Here is a 23,864-nt window from a genome sequence, read left to right as displayed (position 1 = left end):
AAAAGACCTTGGGAAATTCTTGCCATGTGTTGAGCGCCTCTAATATCAAAAAGGTTCGCGTCTTCAGATGACACCTACAGAGCTGATATTTCATTTTCTCTACCGACCCAAAAGTCATCACCATTCATCTACGGACTTGCCCGCGGATGCCTGACTTTTGCAGTAACCTCGAATGCTCGAGTGGTACTTTCTTGTCGGTGAGACTGGACGCCGCCCTCTACTCCTCTCGGAGCTCCGAGCATCAATGAAGAACTAAGGACCCTATCCCGTCGGGACAGATCATGGGACCCCGCGGAAGATTGAGAAGATCGTTGCCACGTGAGAACTTTTAAACACGGACCGGTGACTTTCCAGCCTCAATGAAGTTGAAGCGTCAACGATCATCTCATCCTTACTGATTGACTCAAGTGTTGACTAATACCGCACGGTTGAGCTCATCCACCTCCTCTGACTGTTTCTGCACATGCGGAGAAAGATGCAGCCTGCCATTCGATCTAACAGAACTCATCTTATCATAATGGGTACATTCTCTGATGCTTTCCTTAACTTGCGGGCAGCTCGGATCACGGCAGAACATCATGTTAGTTCCATGATCTTGGGATAGATTTTGAGCAAGGATATACCTGGCTGGAAGACTAAGGCTCATAGAAGAGGCTCAACCCACCCGGTAAAACCTGCTCAATACTCATTTTACTTGAGACAACTTAAATCCTAGCTTGTCGCTAACAAAGACACGGCAACTAGTTTCCGCGGCAAAAAAGCTCCTAGCCCGTCAGGTAAAAAGTACACGGATAATCGGACAGCCTGCAACATCGAGACCAATTACTCCAGACGTCGTGAGAGAGAACTGTGAAAAGAAGCCGGGATGATGATCTGGCCGAACGCCCGGATCGGGCGTCCAAGCAAGCAGGGACGCGCAACACATCTTAGTCTGAATTTTTCAGTACCTAAGTCAAAGCCTGGTATCGACCCGTTGATGGATTTTTCATGAACAGTGAACTGTTCAGCTCAACAGTTTAACTCTAATCCATCTCGAAAATGAGACTGAAAGGATCGCTTGTCGATGGCCTGGAATAAGCGCTGTCTCAGAAAGCCCAAAGAGGAAGCCCACACGAGACAGCATATCCTCACTCACTAGCTCCTGTAGTATGGTGTCAGAGCTGTTCGGCACGAGCCAACTGACCAAGTCAGTTAGCCCAGGCCGCCTATTCCCTTCACCTTCAATACTTCAATCGCTGGCCTCGGCCTCCGCAGATGCTTTCCCCACAGCGACAGTGATCTGCGACACGAGCTTCGCATCACTCCCAGTTTTCATGGAAATTTGAAGCAATGGAGGCGGTGCTAAATGAACCGGCACAAACCCGCCGGCGGCCCAAGCAGAATAACAAATGCTTGGTTTGCTGATCATACAACCTAACCATATTGCTCGATACGTACTGGTTCTCCAAGCAAGGGCTTCGTCTAAAGTGTTGCAGAAAATTTCGCTTATAGCCGAATCCGAACTTGGGTTGTCCGTACAGACTTTCCAAGCGAAGGGATGGCAGCACTTACATGACACCAGACGAACACAAATCCGCGATGGCTGTGTAGCATGCACACCATTTTCCCACGGACCTGTAGACATCATCTTGATTATTTTGACAGCCTTCGGTTCCGCCGGCACGATGTGTAGGTGATTGAGTTGACAGACCGGGGGTGTGAGGGGCGTCAGGCCAGCACACCTCGATATATGGCTGATTGCGATGCTCATATCTGTCCATCGACTCTATACCGATAGATTCTATAAAGCTTAGGATATTCACATGAATTGTTCGGGCCTTGAAACCATCATCACACCATCAGCAGCCAGATTGCTTCATTGCGCCGGACGCTTTCCTTTCTTTTCACTTGAGCTTTTGTCTTTCTAGATATTTGACATCAGATATTCCTACTTCACCCAGTCTCCAAGGCTCTCACATTCACTCCAACGACAATGAAGCCTATCTCAGTTCTCTTTCTGGCTGGCATCGCAGCCGCAGCTATTACAGACGCGGGTCTCATCGCTACCCGCGACGAGGTTGCCCGAGACCTTGAGGCCATCACGGGAAGCCCTACTCTTGTTGATAGAGACGAACAAGATTCAACTTTACATCCATTTGCGATTGAAGATAGAGCAGAGGAGGATGATGAGAATGATCTCACCACCCGTGACATTGAGGAGGCTGCTACTTTTGGCGAGCTCATAGCACGTCAGGCCAACAATACTGCTGGTAGGACATTGACAGTGCACCATTTATTATCATCAGGCTAACCAAATGGCAGGAGGCGGCAAGAAAAATGACGGGAAGAACAACAACGACGGCAAGAAGAAGAACAACAACAATTGCCAAGGATGCGCCAAGGGAAAGAAGAGGGGCAAAGACGCAAAGGGCAAAGCATGCAGATGCAAGAACACCGGAAAGAAAAATAACAATGCCGACAAGAACAACGGCAAGAAGAATAATGGTGCTGGTGGAAACAAAAACAATGGTACGGCCGCAGACAACGGAAAGGGGAAGAACAACGATGGGAAGAAGAACAACGGCAAGGACAATAACGACGGCAAGAACAACAACAATGGCAAGGCGAATGGAACTGCCAACGCCGGCGCCAATGCCGGCACCAACAAAAATAACAACGATAAGGATGGCAAGAAGAACAATGGAAACGCGAATGCCGATAAGAATAAGGGCAAGGATAACGGCAAGGGAAACCAGCCTGGAAACAAGAACAACGGTACAGCGGTTGACGACGGCAAGAAGAAGAACGGAGGTAACGGCAAAGAAACTGGCAAGAAAGCCAACTTGTCCACGGGTGCTGGAGTTGCCGCCGCTGAAGCTGCCTAGGCGGTTGATGTCTTATATTGAGCTTCTAGAACGAGCAAGGTCACTTGCTTAGATGGCATGTCAGGCAAAAAGTAGTGGTAGATACAGCATCGATGCAATCCGATTGAACTATGGATGACAAGGCGTGTTCTTGAGGATCAACTAATGATCTACAATTCAAGTGTGCCAAGTAATGGAGGTAATAGTATTGATCGATCATCGCGTCTGTCTTCTATAGATGCTTCCCAGAGGATCGGACCGGGTTCAAACCCTGTGTTGAACGGACATTCAAGGTGACATCCAAGACATGATGGATCAAAAACCCAAGATTCGTCGTACTTGTATCACGTGCACCAGCCCGGAAAGATATACCAGGCCTACAATGATCTCCAGAGGTCACTCAAGAGTTCAGATGGTTTGCAAGACCTATTTTCGGGCTTGGCGTGCTCTCTGAATCAGGCCTTAAAGTTTATCCGGCGTCTTTATTTCGAGATCACTCGGCGAAAAACGGCCGTTCCGGGCGACTAGAAACGACATTGGAGCGCGAGTCGTGTTTCCCAAACACACAGAAACGTCGCCTTGAACCTTGTGTGCACCAGCAACACGGTCTTTAAGGGGTTTATGTAAAACAGCGAGGCCGATCTAATGTTTAAGAATGCTATAAAGTCTCACGAACTTCGCTAACGGCTGAGAAAGAGTTGTCTTTACCCAAAACAAACTACTTCCGTCGCAGCTAAACGATAGTAATCATGAAGTTTTTCTCTACACTTGTGATCGCTGTATCTCTTTTCGAGGCTAGCGCACTTCCCGTTGAGTCAATGTAAGTCTGGCGAAAGCTCCAGGTAGAGTACATTTGTGCTAATTCTAGGTCTAGTGGGGTTGAGAGTGTCAGTCGCGTCAAGAACACAGCCAAAGTCCCGCCGTTTACCGGCGGAGTCGCATTCCCAAAACGACAGAGCGACAAAGACACAATAATTAGAGAAAGAGGCAGAAAGGTTCAGAACCCAGCGAGGATACCTCCCTTCACCGGAAGCCCCGCCTTCCCTGGGAAATAATGGTGCACAACTCTGTACGTAGACATATACAAAAGCAACCTACTACGTAGGGAATAAAGGAGAAGTCTCGGATCAAGATACAGTAAGACATCTCAGCAGCGAGACTTGACACGATACTTACTCGAGGCTATAATAACACTGTTAGTGTCCGTACTATCTGCGGACAACACCAAACTTACCGGCTTCTGTTAACCCATCATGTTAGCTTCTGCACCGTCTGTGTCGATCATTTTGTCGTAGGGGAGCATCACTTACGTCCTGAACCTATGCCAACTAGTTAGCTTCTGCGCTCCAATTATCGTGTCGGCGCTACTGACTAGCGCAGTCTATATCATTGTCTTAGCTTCCGGGCCTTATCATAAGCAATGCTTATACACTGGGGTTGGATTGTTAGTTTAACTTTCTTACTCTTTTAGACATCTACTACTATTTAGAAATGGGCGATACTTATGGGCTAGTTTCACCCCGTTGTATTAGTATCCGCAGCGGCTCCGTTATCTATTACTTTTTGTAAAAATAGGTAATACTTATACCTTAGTTTTATTTGATTATATTAATACCCGTATTAGTTCTATCATTTATCATTTTTCATAAAACAAAACGATATTTACGGGCTGGTTTTACCTGTTCGCGTTAATTTCTATACTTCCTTTTATAATGTCTGCCTCCTCGATAGCTGTAGTCTAGGAACACTCGTATGCTATTTATAACCTCTTTTATTACTCTCCATGCTCTCTTAGACGATATCGTGATCCGCCGGGTGTAGAAAAATATATACATTAGTAGCATATTAATCTGTTAGTAATAGTACTGGCTGTCCAATCTATCGTTATTAACTATGATAGGTGATACTCATATAGGTATTCTATCTTAAATTATTAGCTCATAGTCATCCTTGGCACCGTCGCTCATCATTCGCCTCCTGTATCTTTCCCGTACTAGGACCCTACGACCTATTTCTCATTGCAGCACAAGACCAAACAGGCCATGTACGCAAAGACTTGAAAGCACGATAACTCACCGTGGAAGACTCGTCCCTCGGAAGTGACAATGACATTGCCCCGGAAACGAGAATGGGCACGAAAACCGAAGTGAGGTTCATATCGAATGAGGTCGGTTTGCAGTTGGTCAGCGACTAGTTATGTAGCTTCGTTCTTGCTTTTAGTACGGACTGAGGGAAGTAAAACTTGAAAGATTCGCATAAACCTCTCAATCTCCCTACTAGAAGGAACAAAAGTGGAAAGTGCGGGTTAAGCCTTTAAAGCAAATCATGCCTTTAAAACTCTTATATACTATGCACAGGCCGTTTGGACTGTTTCAGGGGTAATTGCATAGCGCAGAGTAGGGATAGAAAATGACTAATTCGTCATTGCCAACGGTTTTGCTTTTTGCCACACTTGTCGTTCTGGGCCTAGGCGTAGAATTATCTGAGACATCACGGTCTAGTCAGGGATTCAAGACTTGGACCTAAATTCTGTTCTATTAAGTATACAAAGTCTACGTAGAAGAGGGAAGTTGAGAGGGTTTAAGTAAATAACTAGTCTTGAATATGGCTACTAGCATCTCAGATTGATCCTCTTGGCTAGGCAAAAGTTAGAAATACGCCTGCGAATGCCTTCAAGTCAATGTCTAATATACCTCATCAGTATATTGCAGCTATCGTTCTAAGAACAGGTCTAAGGGTTGGCTTTACAGCGCTTGCCTAGTTTAGTCGGTACATCTCGCTATAACGGAAGATGGCGCAGCATACCTCAGCCCTTGTAACATGTTCGACGACAGAGAACTATAATTGATCTATATCTTTCGCAGCAACGGCGTCGGAGCTTGTGGAATGGCATAGCTGGCTAGTGGTGCTCTTGCGACTCTGTTCCAGCGGACTGGGGGGCTGTGATTCGTTCAAGTGCATGACGAGTTTTGCGCGACATCACTGATCTGACTCTCATGAGATTCGCATTTTGCGATGTGAGAAGAAGCTAATACTAATAAGGCATTACCGCGCCGGTAATTATGTTCTGTTTCCAAGCCAGTCCGGTTGGAATCTTGATGATGGCGCAGCCAATCCCAAGCTCATTCAGCTGGTGAATGTGGTGGTAGGCTAAGACTCAGCTGAATCCTAGCTTAGGCATGTTTTAGTAAGGTTAGTCTGGCAATATGCCTCATGAATTAAAGGGCGTTGATAAAATGCAAACGACAAAGTCGAAAGTCACAGCTTATCGACTCATTCATCAGCCTCCTCAACGCTTCACTCACTACAACCTCAATAATCAACTTCGTCATCAATTCAGTCAACGTGCAGAAACCCGCTCTTGACCAACTCAAGTTCTAGGCTAAGCTCAATTGTACAAGTTGTCTAGACTGATTATAGAATATTTACATATACCATTCGGAGAAGTCTCCCTTTTTGAGTGAAAAGGGGTCGCCCCACGCTTGATTATTTCCTTCTACCCAAGTTACGATAAACTTGGTCAACTTTGCGGTTTTGCCCTCAATTAATTCAACTTACACCTCGAAGTCGAGTTGTTTTCGTCTCAACCCTCAAGGGACACAACATCAGGCAACTTGAGCTGCATATTTGCATCGCAACCGAATCGACTTTCCGTACCTGAAAAACAGAAACGGAAACGGAACGCAGGCAAGGGAGAGAAAAGCCGGAACAGAACTTGCCCAATGGATGCCAAGGCTATGGTACATATTGGTGGTGAAAAGAGGGAACGCTGCGGCAAAAAGACTTCGCAAGACGGAGCTCGCGGCGAGAACGGAGGCAGCGTATATGACATCTACAACGTTAGACGTCTCCATTTCGTGAGAAAATGTATACAAAGTCCGAATACTCACAAGAGTCGACCAGGTAGTTCATCAGGCTTAAGAAAACCAGGACAAGACCAGCCGCGAAAAAGCCCGATCCGACAATGGGAAAGATCCAGTGAATGTTTGGTCCGTTCGTCCAGGCGAACCAGAACAGGCCGATAGGTAGGAGAACTGATCCAATCAGAGCAGGGGGTAGTCTCATTTCCGGAGGTGCACCGCCATCATAGCTTTTGTTGACCTTGATGTAACGAATATTGTCGTAGCCGCTATACCCAACAGCAAACATCATGCCTATGGCGACACCCAGAAATGCAAGACCACCAACGCCGTTGGACCAACCACGGGTTTGCTGGAAAACAATCGGGAAAGCGGCGAACATCATGTATAAGGTCCCAAAAACAACAGCTTGGAAAATAGAACAGAGCAGAACGATAGGCTCCAAAAACAAGAGTTGCCATGGTCGTAGCAGAGCCTTTCTGAGCTCTGCGAGCAACGCTTTGTTGGGGTGACCAACATCGAATTTAGAGACGTAAACATGGCCGGTAATGTTGGACAGAACTTCTGCCCTGCGACGCAGGATTACGACGGCGTAGGTCTCAGGAACCCAAAGTGAACCAAGAATCCAAAGAACACCAGTGAAGATGGCCATCAGGCCTTGAAGCCATCGCCAGCCCTTGGCCTGGCTCAGGAAGCCACCTGCGATTGGGCCTACAGCCGGTCCAAGAAAAGGAGCCTGGCTCACATTGGCGTCAGCAGGTGAATATAAAGGCAAGCACAATGAACAAAGCACATAACCGAGCAGGCCAGTCAAGCGGGTCATACAGGGATTATCTAGACGCACCGTTGCGAAGAGAGCATTGGCCAAGCCTCGTTCGTCCGCCGAGAACATATCAGCAATCACTCCGCCGGCATTTGTCAGAGGTGCCGACCCAATCGTCCCAGCTAGAAAGCGCAAAATGAGCAGAGTTTCAATGTTCTTCGATCCAGCGGCGCCAGCATTGAACGCCGTCAGCGCACCAAAGGTAATGGCGAATATGAGTTGTCTGCCGAACATTTCCGAGAGGGGTGCGAACACAAGTGGTCTGCAACAATATGAGGCTGATTAGTCATTTGAATTCAATGGTATGCAGCTGGCAATACTTCACCCCAAAGCGAAGCCTATAACGAACAAGGATACTCCGAGTAGAGCCACCATGCGGCTAACGTTGAACTCATCGACGATATATGGTATGCCGCTAGAAAATGAACTAGATGCAAAGCTTACAGCTAGAACTGCAAATGCTTGAAGGAATGTGATAGACCATTTCCTCCAGCTTGGCAACTGTAATGGGTTGGCAGAATCCGCTACCAGGAATTCGACAACAAAAGGGTCGCTTTGGGTGCCATGACCCTGGTAAGACCAATCTAACACTTCTTGGGTAACGCCAGCAGCATCGTATAGGTAAGAAAAAAACGCCTTGTGGTTGGTCGCAGAGGCCGCCTTTTCAACATCCCGTTCACCATTCATCATGGTGGATAGGGGCGGAGGTGAGGATGAAGGAAAGTGAACAACGACGAAGGCGTCAAGTGTGATCGGCTGTCATAGTATGGGTAATTGGTCATTGGACTATAGCAAAGTCGTGCGAGTGCTTTGTGATATATGCAACATCGCCAACTTGAGACCATTTTCGTGTCTAGTCGTGGAAAGCCGGACATAGTTGTTATCTCCATTTGCTCGCAACGTCGCGCTCGCAGGTCTCAGTCATTGGCTTTGGAACACAGACATGACTAAGCGGGAATATATGAAGCTATCTCCGCCACGCTACTCCATCAAGATGGCTCTAGACTTTCGCCGCGCTAGCCAGGATCTTGTCGATCAACTTTGATCCTGGCACTTGGTTAACCATGGCCCATGGTGGGTCTTCACTGTGATTAGCACTGAGACGGTGATCTAGGCTACGCGACGGTGGGTTACGTTACGCACATTCAATGATTTCAGCCCCTGTAGTCATCGTGGAACCCTAGTGCCACCAGACAGACACGAGACGATCAGGCGTCCAGGTATTTACAGGAATGATCCTCGCTGTTCTTTCTTAAAAAATTCCCTATTCAGGTTTCAGAGACGCTCCCAACGGGGTTATAACTACCTAATTAGGCAGTTAATATTACAATCCTTTTTTATCGAGGAGGCGAGCTTACAAGAGGAGAGAGCAAATCTATCCACTCCACTTCTAATGACCAGGATTTCGCGAAACCGAGCTGCTAGCTTGAGGTTGCACGGTTCTCATGCACCTGCATCTATAGTAACGGCATGGCCTGAAATGCTCCCAAACCAGCCTCCAATCAGGGTCGTTTCAACAGCTTCTGGAAAGGCACAAAGTCAAAGATTGATTCGGTTCCCATTCCACGCAATTTCCGGTATTCAGGATCAGGCGGAGGTGTTACGGGAAGGTGGAAACAAGTGTACACCGATATGAAGCGGTGGCAATCGGTCCGACGAAGTCTTGTTCCCAACAAGTTGAATTTTTGACATGAGAGATATCCACACCAGATACATTTCAGATCTGTCCCTGAATTGCAATGCGACATACAAATCGATATAAGAACTGGAGTAGGATGTGAATAAACCAGACTGCAGTCTGCAGGGCAATTGCGACGTTCAACAAGTTGCGCAGTAAGCACAGTGTCATCATGGAAGGCCAAAAGCTTCGTATTCTCATCGTTGGAGCCGGTATAGGCGGTCTCACCGCCGCGTTGGCATTGAGCCGCGAAGGCCACGAAGTCTTGGTTTGTCATCGACCTCTCTTCCGGCGCGGTCTGGTATCTAACCAGATGCTTTCAGGTGTTCGAGAAGTCAAAGTTCGCCGCGGAAATTGGTGCAGCCATTGGGCTAGCAGCAAACTGTACCTCTATCCTGCGAAAGATTGGTTTCGAGCCGGAGGAACACGGGTCCAGCATCTGCAATCTGGTTTGTACTTTGGTCAACTTTGGTCATATCCTGCAGAAGATGTTGCTAAAAGGGTATAAACAGTGGACTATGTACAATTCGGCTGGCAAGTGCTTCGTCAAGCAGGAAATTCCGTCCAAACTCCAATCGGAGGTGAGTTGCGCGCACCTGCTCGCATGAATAGTCGAAAACTGATGAGAATAGAGGTTTTACTTCATCCACCGAGCGCATCTCCACTCAGCCCTTAAGCACCAAGTCCTGCAACAAGGAGATACCGGCGGCGAGCTGGTTCAGCTGCACCTCAGTTGTGACATTACATCTCTAGATATCCAGAACGGCCAGCTGACGCTGTCCGACGGACGGAAGCATCATGGCGACGCGATTATCGGCGCTGATGGTGTCCACGTAAGAACTCTGTGTACCAAAAGTGGCGTCGCGACTAATGAAAGGCAGTCATTCACCCGGCAGTACATCGATGCTCACAAGAAGGTATTCCCTTTTCGAAAGCATTGCTACCGTTGGCTATCTCCGAGGAGCACCATGGCCGATGACAACCGAACATCGGAGTATGCCAAACTCGGTATTTCCTTGACGGAATGGATGGGAAATGATCGCCGTATCATCTGCTATCCTTGTGCCGATGGCGAGATGTTGAACCTGGTCGCCATTGTACCGAGCGAAGAGGTGGAGGCGTCTGCCATTGGTTGGTTATCTTCTCAAGTGTATGGTGTGTGTTCACTAACGGGCCTCAGAAGCGGAATCTCCTCAGGACAAGAAGAAGGGGATGCTGAAGTCGTTTGAGACTTTCGGTGACGGAGCCAAAGCTGTTCTGGAACAGGCCCCCGAGGAAGATCTGAAGGTGTGGCCTTTGTTGGACATGGAACCCCTTGAGAAATGGTCTGAAGGTCGCCTCGCCCTCATAGGCGATGCTTGCCACCCCTTCACACCGTGTGAGTGTACTCGATCAAAAGTTGAACGACTATCGGCTGACAAGACAAGTTATGGGTCAGGGCGCTGCAATGGCAATTGAAGATGCTGTCACCCTCGCTATTCTGCTACGGCGGGGCACTCTGGCAGAACAGGTCCCAGAGCGGCTCAAGTTGCTGCAGGTCTGTCGCAAAGAAAGAGCTGACCGCATTCAAGATTACGCTCGTAGAAATGGACAAGATGCAAGCGACTCGCAAAGAGGCCAGCCCACTCGTACGTACTGTATGCCCGAAATTGTGATCCCAACTAACCCAATCAGCCAATGAGTTTCGAGGATGGACTGCTTATGCCAATCAACATAATGCGTGGGAGCACGCGGAACGGGTACTCCAACGAAGCCTGTCAGCTTGATGGTCTGCAAGTATCTGCTTTTACTCAAGAGCAAATGACATAGCAGATAGCCAATCTGGCGACAAGAAGACAGTTGTGTGCAAAGGCCGTTTGGACGCTTGATTGAAGTGCGAATATTAGGAAGTCGGGCAAGAATATCATAATGAGGTTCCCATCGCCAACGGGGCCAACGGGACCAACGCGTGTGTACCACACTTTCGCACATCAGCCACATTTGTCACCGCTGATGGCTACTTGTTTTACGTGTCCGCCCTGGTCAATATATTTGATTATCGAAGTGAAAGATGGTATTAAACCATAAACAAGTGGAACCTGGTTCAAATAATGATCGTTCCTCACGGCCATCGTCTCAATTTTGTCGTCGAGCAGTGAAAGCGGGGGTTTTAGGCTCGTTTAAGATAGAGTCACGACACGTCTGAATTCGAATTTCTGACCGATTGACCGGAGACTATGTGGGAAACGAATCGCTTCATGCTCAAATCAGAGTCAAACGATAAAATTGGAGCGTCTTTAGATGCATGTTGGGCTTTTGTGATGCAAAGTCTGCCATGGGCTTGGCAGAAGAAGCTCGCCAACTGGCAAGTGCCATAACTATCAGCAAGAGGATTTTGAAGCATGACAAGGCGTTATGGAACTGCCGGAAAGTGATGAGCCAGCATCGTAATGCCTGAGGTGCGATTATCTAACTCGACACGCTGTTTTAGATGCGCAGAGGCCTTCAGATGATACGAGGGGCGTTCCTGATACGTTCACTTGGCGTTGTACCTATGCTAACGCTTCTACATCTCAGACAAATTCAAAGAGCAAACTCATCATGTAGAAGTATCCATGAAAATTCAACGTGCTTGAAATTATGTCAGGCAGACTGCCAGCTTGAGCCGGTAGCAGTCCGCAGCAGTAAGTACAAGAATGACACAACACCAATATTCGTTGGCCAAGCTTGAAAAGTCATGAAAGCATGCCATAACCATTTTGGCTACGGTTTAAAGTCGACACTCCTGCTGTGAAAGAAGCTACGGCTCAGGTGAAGACTTGAGTGGGTGATCGAAAGGGAACCAGATGAGATCGGCCTCACTAGCGGCGATGCATTGCGGTCTTAAACACCATTAGCCACGTCAGCAGCAGCCAAAATGCCGTCAAGGGTGGAAGCGGCTTTCGGAAGGCATTTTGGACCGCCAAATTCCGTCAACAGTAGACCTGTCAACACTGCTGGTAAGATATCCCAACTTCAGCCAAGCACTCTGAGTAGTTTAACGTTGCCCATAAATCTGGACTCGGACAGCAAGAGACCTCAAATTCAATGTCTGAAATCTAAGCAAAAAAGCACCATATATATCAAGCAAAGAACCTATTTGTGATTATCTCCAAGGTCATGGAGGAATTAGGCCAAAGACAGTGACAACAAACACGACCTTTCGTCAAGCACAACCTTTTCCTATAGCTTCGGCTATGGTACACAAGTTGCTACGTGACGGAACTACATATGTACCTTACTCGGAATAGCCCCACACAAGCTAGGGGCTCTCTTTTGAATACATCGCTCAACGGTACAGTTCCAGCTTCTGGCAGTACGGCTGCCATCCGTCACAGAATGTACGGTCTGCGTAATGATCCACTACGTAATTTGTGCGAGCCTCATAGCACATAGCGTGCCAAATTAGTGGAAAGATCCACTACCGGATCTAGGACTCTAAACTCCGTACTGAACAGCGAACATTCTATAACGGGCTCGGGCGAAAAAGTGAGGCCCGCCTTCGGCCTCAGGGAAGCATGCGAGGACGAACGATACATAAAAATCAGATCCTGGATTTGCTAAAAACGGCTACTAGGATAAGTTGTCCCCCTAGCTTTCAGCGCGAAGAATAACCGCTTCAGGAAGGCACTTGGGCTCATATACCTGTAGGGCCGAATGTCGGGTTCTTTGCTTTTCTGGAGGTTAGCTTCGGTATTGTACCGTTTCAATTCCCCGATGGTGTCATTATTTTCTTGCGTGAGTAGTTATGTCCATTTAAAGAACTTTTTTTCTTTTTAGACTGTCTTTATGTGGCATCTAACTGCCTTCTATCCGCTGCGTCCAGCCGGAACAGTCAATCTAACCTCTCAATATGCATCAATCGACCAAGGACATAACCATCCCCGCCGGCTCCTGGGTGCTCATTACCGGCGCTACAGGCTTTATCGCCTGCCATGTAGCCCGTCAACTCTTGAAGCGCAATTACAAAGTCCGCGGTTCGGTTCGGAACCTAGTCCAGGCATCGTGGCTTATTGATCAGCTCTTCAAGTCACATGTTGATCGAGGCGAATTTGAACTCGTTGAAGTCCCTGACTTAGGCGCGGAAGGTGCTTTCGACGAAGCTGTGAAAGGAGTTTCTGGAATCATTCACCTGGCAACTATTACCAGTCTCGACCCCGACCCGAGGAAGGTCATTCCTGGAACTGTTGATGGAGCATTATCGGTGCTGAAGGCAGCCGCCGAAGAGCCATCCGTCAAGGAGGTTGTGTATACCAGCTCTTTTGTGGCCCTCATTTTGCCGCGGGCTGGGGATACGACGCATGTTACACAACATACCTGGAACGAAGCCGCCGTCGAAGCTGCGTGGGCGCCACCTCCCTACGAGGCTTCTCGCAGCATGACCACATACGCGGCAAGCAAGGTCACTGCTGAGAAAGCTGTCTGGAATTTTGTCAGCGAAAAACAGCCTCATTACAACGTCAACTCGATCAATCCGTCTGGTGTGTTAGGGGAGCCTTTGCACAGAAAGCATGCTGAGGCAAAGTCCAACTGGCTCAACCACATTTGGAACAATAAAAGGAGCCTCCTGGATCCCTACCCCGCCGGTGAGTAACATGGGACATATTGACACGGATCATGGAAATTATTGACAGGCAACAGCCTATTATGTAGATGTCAAGGACGTTGCATTGCTCCACGTGGCAGCCATGCTTGACCCGGCTGTTCAGAAAGCCCGTGTGCAGGCTTGGGGCAACAGCGCTCATTGGAACGAGTTTTTGGCTATTTTAAGAGAGACGCGGCCAGACCACGCCTTCATAGAAGACTATCCAGAGACTTTCCATCTTGCTGTGTCGATTGACCAGAGTGAAGGCCTTAGCTTGTTAAAGAAATGGGCAGGTCAGGAGGGATGGAGGACTCTGCGGGATGGAATCGTTGATAGTGTAAGCAATGTCTACTTCTAAGGTAGCTGGGATAAAAGATTACATGAGACACCATTATCTACTTCGCCCGTACTGCACCGTCGCGGCGACACACTGGAGTCACTATTTTGCCTTGGTTGTTGTATAGCGTTATACACAGGTGAAATCATCACCGTAGATGGACTGCCCTCAGAGTGTTGTCAGATGCTGTAGACCAATAACCGAGCCACCTCTGAAACGGCCAGCTCTACCTATATCTCTAGCTAGGTTACAGACACCCAAAAGGCCTAAAGCCCAATCCCGTCGAAGGCATCCTTTAGTTTCCAAAATACAGAAAGAACTAGAACTTGGGAACTTAAACACATTTCAGAAAAGTAAACCTCGCTTGCGCCCAATGAAGCTGAATCCTGTTCTTTGGTGCAGGTCATACTTTTCAGGGGGACGAGTCTCAATGACCAGTGTACAGAGCGAAAATATTTGCGGGATAGGATATCTGATCTGCTTTTTCTATTCTCGAACCAACTACGCATGCTGTAAATCGTCAAGTCGAGACTACGGATAATATTGAGTCTTTGGCTTTTTATACTAGTAAACTGGATGACGAGTGCGAGAAGCTAGGAAAATGGATGCTCAATATTCTGGATGAAGTAGAAGACTGGATAAAGAATAATATGAGAGGCCTGATGGGGAGTATATGGCTAAATAGCTCGAAGATAAACTAGGTAGAACGGTAAAAGGGAATATTATCGATAGAATTGCGGCTCTGTTACTGTAGGTGAGTGCAAAGATGCACAAACCTTCACAAGACTAGTTGTTACTCAGGATATGTTGATGCTCGCGTCGAGAAATGGTTGGGTAGCGTCTTACCTTCCGGATTCTCTCTACTCAACCCGAGATGTTGCTTAAACATTATTTTGGCATTACACGTACTCTCGAACACCGCTCCATCTCAAGCAATGGACACGACGCAAATGATGGAACTACAGCCCGGCCGTTCACGGGAGGAAGACAATCACGCATTCACATAGGTAGACCTCCGAAAGGTAAAAAGCAAATGGGATCCCAATTTCTATAAACAAAAAGCAAAACAAATTCGAACCGTGTACAATCTACTGTTACATAAGATAGCGAGCTTCCTGTGACCGACCTCTCCATATCCCTTAGCCGACGATGGTCGAGCACTCGGCCTCAGACTTGTTCAGCTCTCCGATAGCCTCGGCCTCGCAGCCGGCAAATCCGACAACGTCGAGGAAGATCCCGATAGGGCCGCTAACGACAGCAAGACCCAGCGCGGCGGCACCGCAGACTGCAATCTTTCCTACAGCAGACGTGACGGCGCCAGTCTGGCATTGGCTGCAGCGAGTGCCGCAGTTCATCTCTCCGAGCTTGCGGCCTTTGCCACCGCCATTCTCGATGGCCTCCATGGCAGCATTGCGAGCTCCCGTGAGTCTGTCTTGAGCCTGCTTGAGCCTAGGGTCCTGGCGGGCGATGAACTGACTGGCGCCCGGCCCCTCGTGGTTGGCAATGGCGGGGCTAGGGGCAGCCATGCTAGTGGCGGCAAGGAGAGTGACGAGGATGGCAGAGGCGTGCATCTTGATGGTGTTGGTGGTGTTGGTGGTGTTGGTGGTGTTGGTAAAATGAGGGTTGGTTTTGAATGAGTGTAGGTAATGAATGTCTAAAGGAATGAACTGACTGGTATTGTAGTGTGGAATGATCGTGATGAGGAGAGAAGTATGAACTTTTGAACGGGAGAATAACTTGATCCTTTATACTTTCCAAGTCCACCTGATTCTAGTGTCTTTCGGATGGTCCAATGGCCAGTACGAGATCACTCGCATGTTGTCCCTTCAACATCTCAAGACGTAACGACACGGCAAGACCGATTTTTCTGCCCTATACATTACTCTGTATATTGCCTCGTGACTATGAGTCTTGGCTGCGACGAAAGATGAACTCTCAAAGGAGGCAGAATTCAGAAGGACCAGAGCTTCCTGCATGAGATTCTCGATCAGGCCTAGTTCCGGGTCTTGGCGAGGAAAGTCGTGTATCTGGAGGAATTATTGTCCTGCCAAGGCATGCTCAAACTGGCAGATCTGTGTTTCCGGGGTCCCCGGCACTGTCAGCAGGTCATACAGCGATAGGAGCGGCTATTAAAGTTAGACATAAGAGTCTGGAATGCAGTTGCCGTACGATTAGGTACGTGGGGATGATATTCTCCCGATAACCGGTGCAGCGGATGAGCCCTCCTGCGGGCCGTGATTGCGCTAACTTGTTGAAGTATATATAGTCGTAAGGTTGACTAGGAACGAAAGTTTCCGATTCATTTTAGACCCGCTGATGTGGATAGGGCCATTGGGCGAGCCGCGAGACTTGATCCAGACGGGCCGATCAGGCCGAAATACCCCGACCCTCAAGGGTCCTGGCACAAGGTAAGGATGGGTTAATTGAAGACTGGTTTCCTAATCTGCAGTATGCTATCGTCCGTGCAGTGGCATGTGAACCGGAACACTATAAATAGAGTTCCTCTATAATAGATGGATCTTGTCACATATGGGGGAGGCCATAAGCTACCAGTATTGACCGGTAGCTATTATGTAGATTTGTTATCTTGCCGTTCGGTATCGGATCCTGTATTAATTTGAGATCATCTACCTTAATTCAAGGCGCCAGAAGCATACAAGTTCATCGCAATCTGTCGCAGGATCGGCAACGGGAACGATGCCAAGTAATGGGATCCCGGGCGAACTACAATTTTCTAGATAGGCTCGGTTTCATCCCGCTCATTGGCCGAAAGGTAATGTAGTTCTGCAAGACAAGACAGCCGCACGTCACATGGAATGTCTCTGAACATTACACACTATCTACTTCGTTCAGTACCTTATTCACATCGTAATAAGCCACAAGAATCTTGACTGACAGCGTTCATCTATCGCAACGTACATTTGATCAAGGAGCAATCCGCATCAGCAGCCTCGACGCCCAATTGCCGCCATACAGAGGAAGACTGTCAGGCGAGTAAGGTCAAACAATTTTCGTGGCCAGGCCTGTGTCCATCCCGCAAAGCTTTAGCCCGTGCCTTAGTCATGGGTCTAAAGAACTATCCGTAGACTTCCTCTAGACCCACAAGGCTGATGTCTGCAGGGAAGTGAGCTTTGACCCGAACGCTAAACTACATTGGACTCGTTCTGGATGGAGGTGTGGGGCCCCGATAATCTGCATGTGCCCGGTGTCCAGCAGGGATGTCATTCCCTTTGCCATTGTGTCCGACAACACTGCCAGGGTCCAAGGATGCGATACTAAGATGGATTTCGATGGAAACCGAGAACTTTGTCTTACAGCCCTCGACGATGGTTTCAGCGTACTACCGGCTATAGAGGGAACTCTAGCCTCATCTCAACACGTTACGGGATCAACTTTTATTGCGGGCGTCTAGCGAGACGATTTGGGGCTTGGCTTGGCCAAGGAATCTTGTGATATTAGTCGAATTGGTGGGCGTGTCAGGCGAAGCCTACATCAACTATTTTTTGAGCAATTATTAATCAAACGTTTGCACGCATGCTGGCTTCATGGCTTCAACCGAGTCATACTCTAAAGTATGCTTCCGGTCTGATTGCAAGGCACAAGATGGTAGACCATGCACGGACATAAGTATCTAGAAGAAGTAGACAATGGACTCGCTTATCTCGGTGCACGCGTTTTCCAAGCTACCCAAAGTCATTACGGGCACTTTAAGAAGTATGGGTCTGCTGATATCTTGAGTGCAACGATACCCACAGACTTAGGCGTACGGGTCAATGATCTTTGGTCTTCATGCCAAAGCTTAGATCAGAATGTTAATGCGGAGGCTGGCTAACGCATGAGAGAAGAGTGTAATTAATTTCATCTAAGTATTCTCTTGTTCTACCTCAATCAAATTCCGTGCGAAAAGTGATCGTCACACTCAGTCAAGTCGGCCATGTTAGGACCATGCGTTTCTTTGTATGGTCACCTGTTCTTAGGGGCAGGCGCCTACATTCTCTACTTTGCAAAGCTTGCCGTTCGCCTCATTAAATAGAAGATTGATGGTTTGGCTCAGTTTCAGATTCAAAACTTCCTGTCATCCAAACATGCGTGACTTGTCAATGATGAAGTAGCTTGTGATGCTTGACTCTGACTTGTTGTCATATTGATGTCCTGAAAGTCATCTGTGAAGTTGTACAGATGACCGTTGATTAAGTAGAAGGAGACCAAGTTGAGAGATGGAATATAGCGCCACTCTGAAACGTAGACAGTTACCATTTTCAAGCCTAACATGAGCTCAGGCTTGGTAAATTGCCTCGGTTTGGTACGTTGATAGCTTTCTCAAGTTTTGTCTACCTCGTTTTCACTTGCGGTTAATCTTCACTTGATGGAAGAAGATCGAACCTGGAAAGATGCAGATTGTTTATTTTTCAGAGGCTAGTAGCAATCTCAGTAGATGTGAGTCCTGCTTCTCACTGAGGTCTACTGACCATTTGTTGGAATGTCTGAGAAGTGCTCATTAGGATCATCGAACTCTTCTACATAATGCTCCTGGCCGGCCTCGCAAGCTGTATCGATGATATACTGTCGCTTGAATTCAGAGCAAGATCCAAAGAAAACCTCGACGACAGGCAATTGACCATATGCAGTCGCGGCTTTTAGCGCGAGATCAAGATCGGAATCATACCCGAAATGTGACCCCTTTCCGCTACCTTCGCCAAAAATCGCAATATTGAGAGATGATCATTCCTTGCAGCTGCTTCATGTCCCTTGTCATTCACAATGTTTGAACCGCAGCTTAATAACGTTTCGACAATCTTTTCGTGCCCTTTCAAACTTGCAACACATAATGGTGTCCCGAATCGGCTGCTTGCTTCGATGTTCAGCCCTTGATTAAGGAGAAGTCGCATCGTATATAGATGACCGTTCAGCACTGCTGTAGCAAGGGCGTCATGTGGAATTGCTGTAATGTTATCGCAATGACGATCAATCAGCCAATGGAGCCTGAATACCTGGCCCACCATGATTACTGTCTCGAAATTCTGTTCCGAGTAGGGACTTCTTCTTGTCCCCTTTCAGAGTCTGGAGCGCATTGATGGGCTTAACAAATCCTGGGTGAGCCAGAAGATCTATAGCCGATGCGATCTCATGTTGCTGGAGGTTTGTAGCCATTGTCTCTAATAGCCTAATTGCGACCGATTCATGACTTCCTCGAGTTGCAGCATGAAGAGCACAATTATGCACCGATCCAGAAATCTTCACATGGCTGAACATAAAGATTACAATGATTCACTTTCGATCTGCATAGCTATCCTAATTGCGACACGCAACTGAACATTAAAGTCCCGATTGACCCTTTTTCGTTGCCATAACGCTTCGGACACTGTGTTCCCGGCTCTCAACGTCTCAGAGTCTTTGCAATCAGTGTGTATCCGGCGTCGGGCTATACAAAGGACGAATGTCCAAAAGTCCTTGATCCGCGGCTTTTACGTGTCTATTCAATTATCACTAAAATTACCTGTGGAGTTTCAATTGTAGCTAACCGTAGGAGATAAACAAAGTGTGCACATTGCCGAATAAGCCCAAGACGCAGAACAATACACAATGAAGATGCCAATATCCTGTTACGTCAATCTTATCAATCATGGTAGATGCTTCACTGTTCTTCAAATCCCTCGATCCTAAATTTTGTTTGCTTGATTGTTGAATACCAAGAGTCTTAATATTCGCAAACGGGTGGGCCTTGTGTATTGTTCAGATGTTTAACGGCTTTTACGCACGCGGAGTTCGGCCTTTTTCCCTTTTGGGACCAGCTAGATACGAGGGCGTATTACTTGCCTTCTTTTTTCTGCCTGCGAGGAACTTTATTTCCTCGTGCCACCTCCAAGTCCATATCTAAGTTCCCAGATAAAGTTTGGCTGTACCGGTAGAATCAAGTACGATCACTCAAAATTTCAGATCTCTATACCTTGAAAGAAATCCTGCCATGGCCAGACTGGCCAGTCCACGCAATGTGGAAACCACCATCAATTACTATCGAGATCCCGGCGATGGGAGTGAGCATGCACCAAGCATTGCGGGGAAACGAAGCACATTCACCCAGCCATCAGTCGATTTTGCCACCGTTATTCACGATATCACTGGGAACGAAAGCAACTTCACACTCGACAGCCATGGCTTTCAGCTCTGTCGCCACGCTAGCCAGTTAGTGGATTTTACTAGTGATCAACAAATAAAAGACGTATATTACCCCGAGATCGAAAAGCTTCTATCGCAAATGTAAGTATTTCTTTGGGCCGCCTTAATCGGGAAAATCCCTAATCCATGCCTAGCACCGGCGCCTCACGGTTGCACATTTTCGACCACACCATTCGGAGACCAAATCCCTCAGCCGCGCACTCTGATGACGAACGCCGACCAGTGAAAAGAGCTCACATCGACCAGTCAGAGTGGGGGGCTATGAACCAAGTCAAACGCCACTTGGGCGAAGAAGCGTCTCGACTATTGCAATCACGATTCCAGGTTATCAACGTTTGGCGCCCTATCAAGACAATCTACAAAGATCCTCTCGCGGTTTGCGACTCCCATTCCGTGTTGGACACAGACATCTTGCCAGTCAAGCTCATTTACCCGGACTGGGTAGGCGAACCATGTACGATTCTTCCCAACAGCAGGCATCGCTGGTACTATAAAAGCTTTCAAACACCGGAAGAGGTGATGCTTATCAAGTGTTATGACTGGAAGGCGGATGGGCGCGCTCGCAGGGTTCCGCACGCCGCATTTACGGATGCGGAAATGGTTGACAAAGACCCAAGACAGAGTATCGAGGTTAGAGTGCTTATTTTCCATGAGGAAGATGTGAGTAAAGTCTAAATAAGTGAATTCCCGTTCTGTTCCATCGCTCTTGAAGTTCCCGCCTCATTTGGCCTAGTTCGCTTCCGTCAACCTGGCAATCAAGGCAACGAGGGCCTTCGTCGGTGAGCACAGATGAGTCGCAAAATCCCAACGTCCATCCATGTGTGCTAGAACTTTCGAGCGGCTGATGTATCGAGTCACATTACAATGAGTGGTAATCATTCCTCAAATATTGGAGACGTAAGTCATCCGCCAAGGCTCTGCTCGCTAATGAAATTCAGTCGTTGTATTTGATGCTAGCAAAAGTAAGTTAGTAAGTATGTGAATATATCAAATTTGTTGGTGCCACAGATGGTGCATCAAAAATCACACCAGCTGTCCTAATCCAGTTGTCTCAAAGCCCAATACCTGTACCGATTTTCTGCCAGATATTGCACCCTTGATCTCATAACTTATTGATGCCCAACAAAATTCACCCACACTACTAAGGACCTGAGATCTTGACAAATGGTGGCCCGAGCATTCGACGGTCGGGATTCGCCCGAAGTAGTAACCCGCCGAAAGCCATCCATGAGCATTGTGCTTTTACTTTAGCCTCGTGATTCATTTCCGATGTTGTGTCCGTCTTCTGTCTCATTCGTCTGGCTTTCAGTCTGTTCAGTTCGTTTGCGATTCACAGTACCTCTTTATTTCAATATGCCGAATCCCTAGTCGCTGCCTGACAGGGTTGCTGAGGAGAATGCTCCTTTGCGCGTCATCTCCCTCCAGCAACTCATCGATGGAGATGAGGTGTGCCGTGAGCATTTGCTGAAAGCATGTACCGATCTCGGGTTTTTCTATCTTGACTGTCGGGAGGTTGCTTCTGGCCAGGTCATGGCAAATGTGCAATCCATGTATGACCTAGCCATAAGCTTCTATGATCTACCACAAGATGAAAAGATGGCGTGGCTTGTGGACCGGGATCATGACGAGCACTTAATCATGGGGTCAGTTCAATCTCCAACTAGTGCACTGCTTTTCTCAATCTGACGGTGGGTTGCCTTCTGCTGCAATAGATACAAACCAGCAGGGCATGGCAACGGGCCAGTCGAAGGAAAGAAGGACGGGTTCGAAGGGCTTATGGTGAGGCTCCGTCAAATTCCAACATCTCGTACTCCAATTCATATAAGCAAAACCTGACTTGAGAAGCTTTTCGAACATCCAATCTCGAAGGTCAGCGATCCTTCGACTTTTCCAGGACCTAGTGTGATCGCAACACAGCTCGACGTGTTGAAAAGTGCTACAGCAAACTTCCGGGAAATCAGCATTCTCTTACTGTCTCGGCTTTCTGCCGCTTTGGGTTTGAATGAAGAGCTTGCTTATCAGCAATATCACCGTAAAAACGCCGTTTGCCCAACAGCCTTAGGTCTTCTCAAGTACACCCTCGCAGACGTTGAACCTGACAAAGTGGGCCAGATTGCTCATACTGATGCTGGAAGTCTCTCAATCGTCTTCACCGAGGTTGGTGGTCTCCAGGTGCTAAAGCCGAATGAGGATCAGTGGTACTACATTGCGCCCAAGCCCGGGCATGCAGTTGTGAATGTTGGCGATGCGCTTCGCTTCATTTCTGGGGGAGTTTTGGAGTCGAGCTTGCACCGCATAATTCCCCATAAGGACGAAGTCACGCGTCACAAGTATTCTATTGTTTACCTCTTGCGACCTGAAATGGATGCAGAGTTCGTTGACTCGGAAGGTGTTACTTGGAAGGGCCTCGACTGGACGAACAAGAAACATGCCGTGTTTCGTGCAACAGCCGAGGAGCAAGCCAAGGGGACTTACTTGACTGGAAGAGAAGGATATGTTGGCTATTGGGATCCGGAGGTGGATAAGGAGAGTGAAACTATCATGGTATAGTTGGGGATCAGATGGCGTAACTACTCTTTCCTGCGTTCGATCGACAAGAATGGCATGATTTAGGGCATCAAGAACCGATGTGATTATTGTATATCGAAAGAGTACTCAGACAACCCTACCTCATTAACGCGATCCGTGGACTTCAATCCAAAGTTACAGGCGACAGCGGAAGGCCAAAATCCTGGGACTTTCGCTTTCCTTTTCTTCCCATTTTGCTTGATCCGTCTTTTTCAGTATGCCAAATAATTGCAGAAGCAGAAGCCCTCTCAGCTTGAGTTTCTTGCCATAGGTTGCCGCCTGCTTCAATTGGCGGTGACATCCTGCCATTTGGTGGTTATTTCGTTAACATGTCGTGACTACTTGTATGCTATGATAAAAGCCATGTTCGTAGTTATTCTCTAGCTCATGCTGGAAACAAAGTTTGCAATAAGGTACTTCGCAAGCATTTAAAGCTGTGTTTCTGATTGAACAAGGAACAATGATTTATCACGAAAGCAGGCACACGGGACTTCCCCATTATCCGATACCTGATACATATCATGAGATGAAGTAGCTTATAAATATGGCTTGAGGGCTTTGACAATTATCAAGTGAACCATCATATGGAGATAGATAGATATTACAATATCTTGCATTCATTCTTGCCTGACGTAAGGGATGGTTAAATTAAGGTACTCATAGATAGAGATTGCCTCTAGCATCTAGATAGAGAGTGCCTCTAGCTTTTAATAGTATCAAAAGGAGTTGATTTTCTCTTGCTTAGGAAAAAAGAAAAAAAAACCAGTGAATTGGAGCAAGGACAGATACTGAAATATCACATGACTACCAAGATTATCAAATTATTAGAAGCCAGGGGCATTAAAAACAACGGGAGCTGTCGATAGCAACCGAAGAAAGGAAAAAAAAGTTTTTACTGGTATTTTTTGAGTCACCTATGGAACAGGAGCTGAATCGCTACCGAAGGATTACGAGACAAACTAGAAATGCCGAAAA

At 47.5% G+C, this 23,864-nt stretch overlaps 7 protein-coding genes across 7 annotated transcripts; 5 read left to right on the top strand and 2 right to left on the bottom strand.

The window, feature by feature from the left end:
- Positions 1-1,972: 1,972 nt before the first annotated feature.
- CTAM01_16060 (uncharacterized protein) lies at positions 1,973-2,864 on the top strand (the record flags this gene model as incomplete). Its single annotated transcript, XM_060532053.1, has 2 exons — positions 1,973-2,249; positions 2,302-2,864. The coding sequence occupies 2 exons, from the start codon at positions 1,973-1,975 to the stop codon at positions 2,862-2,864; spliced, it is 840 nt and encodes a 279-aa protein (XP_060373378.1).
- Positions 2,865-3,592: 728 nt separating this feature from the next.
- On the top strand, positions 3,593-3,898 carry CTAM01_16059 (uncharacterized protein; the record flags this gene model as incomplete). Its single annotated transcript, XM_060532052.1, has 2 exons — positions 3,593-3,663; positions 3,718-3,898. 2 exons carry the CDS (start codon positions 3,593-3,595, stop codon positions 3,896-3,898), a joined length of 252 nt encoding a protein of 83 aa, XP_060373377.1.
- A 2,550-nt stretch (positions 3,899-6,448) lies between these two features.
- On the bottom strand, positions 6,449-7,760 carry CTAM01_16058 (fluconazole resistance protein 1; the record flags this gene model as incomplete). The annotated part of the gene is made up of 3 exons (XM_060532051.1): positions 6,449-6,675; positions 6,734-7,439; positions 7,548-7,760. The coding sequence occupies 3 exons, from the start codon at positions 7,758-7,760 to the stop codon at positions 6,449-6,451; spliced, it is 1,146 nt and encodes a 381-aa protein (XP_060373376.1).
- A 1,616-nt stretch (positions 7,761-9,376) lies between these two features.
- On the top strand, positions 9,377-11,072 carry CTAM01_16057 (FAD binding domain-containing protein; the record flags this gene model as incomplete). Its single annotated transcript, XM_060532050.1, has 9 exons — positions 9,377-9,472; positions 9,528-9,653; positions 9,717-9,785; positions 9,837-10,037; positions 10,140-10,335; positions 10,388-10,491; positions 10,556-10,582; positions 10,643-10,832; positions 11,017-11,072. 9 exons carry the CDS (start codon positions 9,377-9,379, stop codon positions 11,070-11,072), a joined length of 1,065 nt encoding a protein of 354 aa, XP_060373375.1.
- Positions 11,073-13,075: 2,003 nt separating this feature from the next.
- CTAM01_16056 (uncharacterized protein) lies at positions 13,076-14,165 on the top strand (the record flags this gene model as incomplete). The annotated part of the gene is made up of 2 exons (XM_060532049.1): positions 13,076-13,808; positions 13,864-14,165. 2 exons carry the CDS (start codon positions 13,076-13,078, stop codon positions 14,163-14,165), a joined length of 1,035 nt encoding a protein of 344 aa, XP_060373374.1.
- Positions 14,166-15,283: 1,118 nt separating this feature from the next.
- Positions 15,284-15,715, bottom strand: CTAM01_16055 (uncharacterized protein; the record flags this gene model as incomplete). Its single annotated transcript, XM_060532048.1, has 1 exon — positions 15,284-15,715. One exon carries the CDS (start codon positions 15,713-15,715, stop codon positions 15,284-15,286), a length of 432 nt encoding a protein of 143 aa, XP_060373373.1.
- Positions 15,716-20,109: 4,394 nt separating this feature from the next.
- CTAM01_16054 (gibberellin 20-oxidase) lies at positions 20,110-22,871 on the top strand (the record flags this gene model as incomplete). Its single annotated transcript, XM_060532047.1, has 3 exons — positions 20,110-20,402; positions 20,456-20,762; positions 22,239-22,871. The coding sequence occupies 3 exons, from the start codon at positions 20,110-20,112 to the stop codon at positions 22,869-22,871; spliced, it is 1,233 nt and encodes a 410-aa protein (XP_060373372.1).
- Between the last annotated feature and the right edge of the window lie 993 nt (positions 22,872-23,864).

This window comes from Colletotrichum tamarilloi (assembly GCF_030869305.1).
Source record: "Colletotrichum tamarilloi strain Tom-12 chromosome Unknown Scaffold_193.1, whole genome shotgun sequence".
NCBI lineage: Eukaryota > Fungi > Ascomycota > Sordariomycetes > Glomerellales > Glomerellaceae > Colletotrichum > Colletotrichum tamarilloi.
The sequence above is the reverse complement of the archived record's forward strand: the minus strand, read 5'-3'. Positions and strand labels throughout refer to the sequence as shown.